This window comes from Erinaceus europaeus, chromosome 2, assembly GCF_950295315.1.
Source record: "Erinaceus europaeus chromosome 2, mEriEur2.1, whole genome shotgun sequence".
In the NCBI taxonomy this organism is placed as follows: domain Eukaryota; kingdom Metazoa; phylum Chordata; class Mammalia; order Eulipotyphla; family Erinaceidae; genus Erinaceus; species Erinaceus europaeus.
In genome coordinates, this window is record NC_080163.1 from 138,505,691 (window position 1) to 138,515,121 (window position 9,431).

The 9,431-nt window shown below is 41.9% G+C and overlaps 1 protein-coding gene across 1 annotated transcript in view; it reads right to left on the minus strand.

The window, feature by feature from the left end:
* Positions 1 to 9,301, minus strand: part of UTP4 (UTP4 small subunit processome component) — a 49,170-nt gene extending 39,869 nt beyond the window's left edge. Inside the window, exons 1-5 of the mRNA XM_007524592.3 lie at positions 8,997 to 9,301; positions 8,073 to 8,233; positions 6,244 to 6,435; positions 3,296 to 3,380; positions 2,005 to 2,094 (exon numbers count right to left, since the gene is read on the minus strand). Of these exons, the coding sequence (XP_007524654.2) occupies positions 2,005 to 2,094; positions 3,296 to 3,380; positions 6,244 to 6,435; positions 8,073 to 8,233; positions 8,997 to 9,015 (547 nt within the window). The 5' untranslated portion in view covers positions 9,016 to 9,301. The remainder of the gene's footprint in view (positions 1 to 2,004; positions 2,095 to 3,295; positions 3,381 to 6,243; positions 6,436 to 8,072; positions 8,234 to 8,996) is intronic.
* Between the last annotated feature and the right edge of the window lie 130 nt (positions 9,302 to 9,431).

Here is a 9,431-nt window from a genome sequence, read left to right on the forward strand (position 1 = left end):
GGAATGATGCTGTGGCGTTTCTTTTTTGTGTCTTTCTCCCTTTGTGGGGGTGCAGTGGGGGAGTCCACCAGGAGTGGTGGGATCACACACATAAAAGACCCGTGAAGTCTTGGTTTTGAAAAAAAAAAAATCCAAAAGAATTGGTTAAAATTTATGGAGATGCAGCCCAGGAGTTTAACCTTGGACTTTAAAAGTAAAAGACTGGGACTCTCAAGCAAGAAGCCCTGAGTTCAATCCCAGACATCTCATGTGCTAAAGTGATGCTATGCTACTCCCTCTCTACTCTCCCCCAACTCTATAAATAAATAAACTTTGGGGGCTGGGCGGTAGTGCAGCAGGTTAAGCACACATGGCGCAAAGCACAAGGACTAGGAATCCTGGTTTGAGCTCCTGGTTCCCTCCCTACCTGTGTGTGAGGGGGTTACTTCACAAGCGGTGAAGCAGGTCTGCAGGGTCTTTCTCCCCCCCCTCTTGATTTCTTTCTGTCCTATCCAACAATAACAATAATAACAAGGGCAACAAAATGGGAAAAATGGCCTCCAAGAGCAGTGGATTTGTAGTGTAGGCATTGAGCCCTAGTGATAAATCTGGAGGCAAATAAAATAAACTTAAAAAAAAAGTTAGGGGTGGTTTGCCTGTTGTATGCTTTACATTGGGTTGTTCTAGCTCTCCCCCTGCCAAGAAAATTGGATCAGTCCTGCTAGTTTCGGGGGCCCGCTTGGCCCCGCCCCAAGGAACCCTGAGAGAGTTCCAGAGTCCCAGTGTGCTTGGGGCCGCCACGGGGGAAAGAGGCAAGAGAATTCTGTTTGGTGATTAGTTTGTCTTAGTTTATAAATCGTTGTTCCTGAATAAAGAAATATAGCTTCCCAGCCCAGCCGTATGTCTCTGGTCGTCTCTGTTACCTGCCAGTGAAGCTAGCCCGGCCAGCTGGAGCCACCGAATTTTAACAGGGGTGGTTGCCTTTGACTAATGGAAGTTTAGTTTATAATCTTAAGGACTTCTTTGACGTATAGGTGGTAAATACATATAAATGGTATACAACTATAAATGATAATAGCAAAAGCGTAAACACAGAGGAGAAAAGGAGCCAGACCTTTTCTTATATCTCATCTGAAATTGAGTATAGACATAGTCACCTAATAAGTTAAAATCAGTCTCATTACTAAAGAACTCCATTAGTAAATGCTCTAGCCTGGGAGTTTTTGTTTCTCTACCTTCCTAACCTCATGTTTTAACAATTTACAATACCAGGATCTAACACAGGTATCCACTTTTTTTTTCGCATCCAGGGTTATCGCTGGGGCTAAACTGCAAATCCACTTCTCCTGGAGGCTATTTTTTCCTTTTGGTGCCCTTGTTGTTTACTGTTATTATTATCATCGTTGTTGTTGGATAGGACAAAGAGAAACTGAGAGAGGATGGGAAGACAGAGGGAGATAGCTGAGGGCTCAAACAGGGATCCTTATTCTGGTCCTTGCACTTTGTGCCATGTATCCTTACTCCACTGCACTACTGCCTGGCCCCCAGGTATCACTGTAACCTAAGGACTACAACAGATTATATGGTCGAAGATAAATTTTCTCGTGAATTCCTATTGCTGGGGCCAGGACGTGCGCACCTGGTTGAGCACGTTACAACACACAAGGACCCGGATTTGAGTCCCCAGGCCCCACCTGCAGGGGGAAGATTTGGGTGCTAGTGGTAAAGCAGTGCCATAGGTCTCTCTCTCTCTCCTCTATCTCCCCATTATTTCTCAATTCTGGCTGTCTCTATCCAATAAATAAAGATAATTCTCATTCTCATGAAGAATTCTTAAGCGCATGCCACTAAAGAATCAAAATCCCCCTAAAAGCAGCAGCAGTAATCCAAGGAGTGAAACTCACGGTACACATCTAGAAAGCTATTGAGAAGCTATTCTCTAATAAGGTCACTAAAGATGTGACAAGAGCTTATAAACAAGAACTACACAATACCCCAAATGAACTGAGAAAGAAAAACACTCACCTGATTTGACATCAAATACACTAATGTAGTCTATGGAGCCAGCTGCAATGTGGGTACCAGAGGGATGCCAGCTGAGACTCAGGATGCGATCTTGGGAGTTGCACAAAAAAACAAAGCGATACATAAATAAACAGCAAGGGGCAAGTGAAGTCCCATTACATAACAAGCTACAGAGTTACATGTTCCACAGCTCTCATCTACTGCACCCTTGCAAAAAACTGTTTTTCATAGGTGAGGAATAAGTCTACCCTGACAGACATAATGAGATATTTATACTTATATGAGTAACATATAGATGGTAGATGGGAATATAAAGACGCATAACCTTTTGAGGGAGATCTGATGATAATCTAACAAAACTTAAACATTCACATTTGGCCCAGTATATGCACTTGGAATTAGTCAAAGAGAAATATGTGCACAAGTGTCCAAAAATGTATTTATAAAATATTACCTGCAACATGTTGTAATTGCAATACGTACACACACACACACAGCGCCAAGAATAGCAATTTGGTTAAATAAATTACAAAACACCATGTGTAAAATGAATGTCTGCACTCTGGCATGAGTGATGATGTCTGTCATACAATCAAAGTGAAAAAACAAGATAAAAACAAATGCAATCTTTACTGGTATTTTTTTTTTTTTTTAACCAGAGCACTGATCAGCTCTGGTTTTTGGTGATGAGGGGGATTAGACCTGAGACTTTGGAGCCTTAGACATGAGAGTCTCTTTGCATAACCATTATGCTATCTACCGTTGCCCTCCCTGTATTTGTTTATGTGAATACACAAAAGTTGATTATTTACATAATGCTACTTATACTGTATAATGAGAAACTAATCTTTCATATTTAACAAAAAAAAGTGTGCAAAGACTTTTGTGACATTAATTAATAACTTCTTGTTCTATATTGTATATATCATATGAACTGGTCCAAGAGAACGCTGTTTATAAAATTCCCTACTCAACCTGAATTCTATAGCAGGACTCAGAACTACAATTACTAATGAAAAAAATTCTAGTTTTGAAACTTTATGAAACTTGTCACATTTTACAAAATAAATGAGAGCAAATGGACTAACTGAAATACTAGCATTCCTGTTTTGAATTTCTAATGGTCTAGGTTACTTAACTAGATAATCAAAGCTACACTACAGATGAGAAATCTTGATACTGCTGCCTTGTAGCAAGTATTATATATTTGCATGTAGACAAATGTTATTTGACTCTATGGGGAACATTTTATCTTCAGTAGCAAAGATACATAACCCTTTGGGCCACTTACTTTTCTGCCTATCAAAATTTCTTTCAAACTGGATTTTGTCAGGGGTGATTTGAAATAGTTTCACAGATCCATCTTCACAGCCAACCTATTAGGGAAAAAGATGCATAAAAATGAGAAGACATACATTCATAAAACTAAATATATATTATATGCTAACAAGTGTACATAGACGTGTATGTACATATAAATATTTAATAATATAACTGTAATTTGTGGGTGGGGGATATAGCATAATGGTTACGTAAAGAGATTGTCAGGCCTGAGGCTCCTAAGTCCCAGGTTTAATCCCCTGCACCACTGTAAACCAGAGCTGAGCAGTGCTCAGGTAAAAAAACTAAAATAGGGAGTCTGGGTGGTAGCACAGCGGGTTAAGTGGACGTGGTGCAAGCACAAGGACAAGCACAAGGACTGGTGTAAGGATCCCAGTTCCAGCCCCCGGCTCCCCTCCAGTAGTGGAGTTGCTTCATGGGCGGTGAAGCAGGTCTGCAGGTGTCTATCATTCTCTTCCCCCAGTCTTATCTAACAATGACATCAATAACAACAACAATGAAAAACAACAAGGGCAACAAAAGGGAAAATAAATAAATAAAGAAAGAAAGAATTTAAAAAACAAAACAGACAGACTGTAGGGGCCAGGCAGTAGCATACCTGGTTAAATGCACACATTACAGAGTGCAAGAACCTGGGTTTAAGCCCTAACCACCTGCACGGGGAAAGCTTCATGAATAGTGAAGCTGTGCTACAGGCGTCTCTTTTTTTCTCTCGCTCTTCCTCTCAATTTCTGACTGTCTCTATGCAATAAATAATTAAAATTAAAAAAAAATTTTTTTAAATGTGACTGATGAAAGGAAAAAAATATTAGTAGCAAGAAACTGATAATGCCAAGAGGCAGCCTTTATGTCCTAGACAGAAAAAAGGCTAAATAGTGGCTCAGTTCTTTGATAGGACATGGACTAGAAATAGAACTTTACATTCATCTCTGAATAAATAAACCCTAAATAAAACTTATTGTACATATCAAAAAATAATCCTATACTTATCATACATATTTTAGTATATACAAGTGTGTCATGAATTAACAGATGGATTTAATATGTCATTCTCTATTTTTTTTTGCCTCTAGAGTTATCGCTGGGGCTCGGTGTCTGTACCAGGAATCCACCGCTCCTGGAGGCCATTTTCTTCCCCTTTGTTGCTCTTGTTGGTTATCCGTGTTGTTACTATTACTGTCATTGTTGTTGGACAGAGAAATTGAGAGGGGAGGGGAAGACAGAGAGGGGGGAGAGAAAGACAGACACCTGCAGACCTGCTTCACCATCTGTGAAACAGCTCCCCTGCAGGTGGGGAGCTGGGGGCTCAAACCAGGACCCCTACACTGGTCCTTGTGCTTTGTGCCACATGCACTTAACTCGCTGCACTACCACAGGGCCTTTTTTTTTGCCTCACCTGCAGACCTGCTTCACTGCTTGTGAAGTGACCCCCATGCAGGTGGGGAGCCGGGTCTGAAACTGGGATCCTTAAGCCGGTCCTTGCACTTTGTGCCATGTGCGCTTAACCTGCTGTGCTATTGCCCGGCCCCCTGTCATTCTCTAAAACAAAATTAACCATAAAATATAAAGTCTATGGGGGCAGGTCTGCAGGTGTCTTTCTCTTCCCCTCTCTGTCTTCTTCTCCTCTCTCCATTTCTCTCTGTCCTATCCAACTATGACGGCATCAATAACAACTACAACAGCAGTGAAAAACAACACGGGCAACAAAAAAGTAAAGTAGAAAAATAAAGTCTAGCAATATAAAACAGTCTCTTGGGTGGCCAGGCCTAGTAGAGTGCATACATTATTACTATGTTTGAAGACTCAGGTTCAAGCTCCCAGCCCCCACCTGTAGAGGTGGAAGTTCATAAGCTGTAGACTAGTGTTTCAGGCGTCTCTATCTCTCTCACACTCAAACCCTCTATCAAAGGTGACAACTTTTGTTAGAATCATCAAACAAGTAAAGGCAAAAAGAACCTAGAGGCTAACTTAGACTCTACTAAAAACCCTGAGTCTATTTCCTCATTAAATCAAAGCCTGCCCTCAAAAACCTAATACAGTTTTGGATACAATAAATGACATAAAAGTCCTTAAAAACTGGGGGAAGTCTATGCTTGTCAGACAGAGGGACTTCAAGAACTGGAAAAAGGCAAGACCCTGGCTCACTTAATGATAGCCATTTTAGCCACACCACCTGGGATCTTAAGTCAGGGGATCCTCGGATTCTCTCATTGATACTATGAGCCTAGACCTCTAATGGATCACTTTTTTTTTTTTTTTAAACCAGAGCACTGTTCAGCTCTGGTTAATTTCTCAATTTCTCTCTGTCTCTATCCAATAATAAATAAGTAAACAAAACAAAACAAAAAAGAATGGTGTGAAATTATACCCCTATTATCTTATTTGATAAATCAATATTAAATAACTAATAATTTATTTTAGAGAAGAGGAAAAATAAGCCTTTTAAAATGTTTTTATTATTGCCACCAGGGTTACCACTGGGGCGGTCACCTTCCCCACCTTTTTTACTGACTAGGACAGAGGAAAGACCCTCCCCTGGAAGTGGGGCTCAAACCTGTGTCTCTGCACATAACAACGTGTGCTGAACTGCATGTGCCACTGCCCCTGAAAAAGTCTAATTCCAAAGAATACTTTGGGAAATGCTGAAATGAACTAATATGCTTGTGCCATGAATGAGCAAACACGACTCAAAGAGGCAACACAAACAATACAAAAATAGACAAGGGTATCTATTCTCCAACACCAACTTTAACTCTGTATTGAGAATGCTAGAATTCAGTTCAGTAAAGAGTTACTATATGCCATAATATAGCTTCACCTTTCTAAAATCATAGTGAATAAAGTTTAGGTGAACACAAGGGCAATTTTAGTTTGAATTACCAATGCTTGCTTACTAACCAAAAGTTGAGAGCCACTGGGGCTGGCAGCCATGCTCCAAATGGGTCCTCCAAAGGCATCCATTGCATATTTGATACTTAATGTCTGCAAATCATACTCGATAATCTCTCCATTGAGTCCAGCACTAAAAAGACGCTGTTCTTTTGCCCAACAGAGAGCTTCTGTAGACCGAGATTCATTACCTGGAAAAAACTTTAGCACAAAATCTCAACTCAACAAGAATTCAATACTTACCATCACTGAGTAGCCATAGTCAACAGGGTGAAAGTTAAAATACTTCCTTAGAACCAACCAGTTTAGGGTTTTATGCAACCAGAAGTTCATGTTTATTGGCTTAAATTTTTTTTTTCCGCGGTTCACATCTTAGCTATTTAAATGTATCTGGTCTTGTTTCTATTACTAAGGCCTATGCAAACTTTTAGCAGAATAAAATTTGTATCTAATTGTATTTGATGTGTCCAATTTGGAATTTGACTAGGTAATGGTTTTAAAGTTATATACATTTTTAAGAAAAAAAACAAACAAAAAACTGGGTGGTGCTGCCATTAGGAATCCATGGTTCCTGGCAGCCATTTTTTTCCTTTCTATTTTATTTTTGACAAGACAGATAGAAATTGAGAGGAAAGGGGATATGAGGGTGGGGGAAGAGAGAAAGAGAGGGAGAAAATGGGAGAGGGAGGGAGACGTGGTCCAGGAGGTGGCTCAATGGATGAAACATTGGACTCTTCAAGCATGAGGTCCTGAGTTCAATCCCCAGCAGCACATATACCAGAGTAATCTCTGGTTTTCTTTCTTTCTTTATCTCTCTGCCTATCTTCTTCATGAAGAAACAAATAAATAAAATCTTTAAGGGGGGGCAGGCGGTGACATACCTGGTTAAGCACACATAGTAGGAAGTACAAGGATCCTAGTTTGAGCCTCTGGCTCCCCAATTGTGGGAGAGTGTGTGTGTGGTGGGGGGGGGGGGTGAGAGGGGCCTCACAAGTGGTGAAGTAGGTCTGCAGGTGTCCTTGCACTTTGCGCCATGTGCATTTAACCCGCTGTGCTACTGCCTGGCCCCCTCAGATTTCTTTTATTTTTTTTCTTTTAATTTTTACTTTATTAGGAGTAGAAAGAGAGAAAGAGTAAACATCACTCTGGTACATGTGCTGCTGGGGACTGAACTCAGGACCTCAGCTTGAGAAGCCAACACTTTACCCACTTTGCCACTCTCAGACCACAGACTTCTTTTTTTAAAAAGTAATGAGGAGGGGGTTTGGCAGTAGCATAGTGGGTTAAGCGCACGTGGTGCAAAGTGCAGGGACCAGCCTAAGGATCCTGGATCCCCTGGCTCCCACCTGCAGGGGAGTCGCTTCATGGGCGGTGGAGCAGGTCTGCAGGTGTCTATCTTTCTCTCCCCCTCTCTGTCTTCCCCTCCTCTCTCAGTTTCTCTCTGTCCTATCCAACACTGAACGACAACAACAATAATAACCACAGCAAGGGCTACAACAACAAGGGCAACAAAAATGTAGAAACTGACATAAGTCAAGTCATGACAATTATCCTTCTGGTTGTGTCCCAAAGATCCACCAAACCATTTCCAAATGAGTGAGAAGCTACAATGCATAGATAGGATCTTTCCAGTCCACACCAGTCAGATCAAAACTGAGCTTCTCTTATCAGATATGGGATCTCATATTTGTTACAGAAGCTATACAGATTAAACAACTCCAAAGAGGCTAAGAGTCACTTTCTCTTGTTCTCTTTGAATATAAATGACACACCAGTTTTTACAGACTTGAACTTAAAGAAATTAACATTTAAAATAACCAATCTCTCAAATGACTTACTTTTTCCTGGAAGTAGTTTGCTGACAAGTTGTAAATTTCAACTGTGCCATCTGTTCTTGAAACAGCCAATCTGTTTGACTGATTATTGTAAGCCACACATCGAATCCCTGATGGAACGTAATTAAAAAAGCGCACTCGGTGGACCTTAAATTCGCCCATTCCTAGAAAGGGGGTAGAATCACTGTTATTAACTGTAATATATCATACTGTTCCTTACTATCAGTATTTTGAGCGGAAGATACCAATTATAATCCAGTGAGATGCATTTCTAAACATCCAACTTTCACGCCCCATACAGGAATTTGTCAATCTTCAGCAACAAAAATGAAATTAAAAGATCAAAACACAGAGCTTAACCCATTAACCCAGATTCTAACAATATTGACAACTGTCTAACAAAAGTGATCTAGGGTAGAGAAATGCTATTCCAAAACTAATACTAAAAGAAACGACTAAACTAATTTTTTGAAAGAATGCATCATTAAGAAGGGAAAACACATCAAGTTGATCAGCTGTACTCGACAACACAGAAACTAAGGTCCTCCTTTCTATTCTGAGTATGTGAGGTTGCTTGCAGGATGAAAGGAGAGTGGCCATCACGACCGCTCTCAAGAGTCAACAGATATTAACAGCAGCCTATCAGTCTTCAAAGTCAGGTCCACAGAAAACTGCACCGAAAATCCCGTGGGCTGGGGTGTGTTTTGAAAGTGCAAGGCTTCCAGTCTCTCTGGATAACTCCAGGATTCCAATGGGGAGTGAAGGTGGCTCGGCATCTACATTTGGGGAGCATCCCTCCTAGACGCTTTTGCAGGCTAAATCTGCAAATCCCCGGCCCTAACGTAATGACTGATGGTGGGGCCGACAGCACAGACAGAACCCGGAGCTCTACAGGGGAGGAAAGCACTGGACTTGTCAACTACCCACCTCCTTCTGCCGCCAACATGCTCACTGATGGGGGGGGGGGGCACGACACACACAGCTCTGGGTCGCCCCTCACTCGTTTCGCTTCCAGGCTGGGAAATCGCAGCCAGAACTGTTCAGCCCAGGAGGGCTAAAGGGGCGCTGAATCCCTAGCGGCGGCTTCCCCGTTCCTTTCCTTTCCGGTGTGTGTGTTTGTGTGTGTGGTATGTCGCAGCCCTCAATTAAGGCTCCGCACCACAGTCCATAGGAACTCCTAGCGGAGCGGGCCTAGGCCACCGCACACCGCCCCCCCCAGCGTCCCCTCTCCCACAAATTCTTACCTCACGCCCCCTCCCCAATTCACGCGGACATGGGCGTTCGCTCCTCTCTGTCCCACGTGTGCGCGCTCTCGTGCTCTGCCCCGGAAGTGCTTGCGGCGCAAGGCCGGAAGTGCGCAGG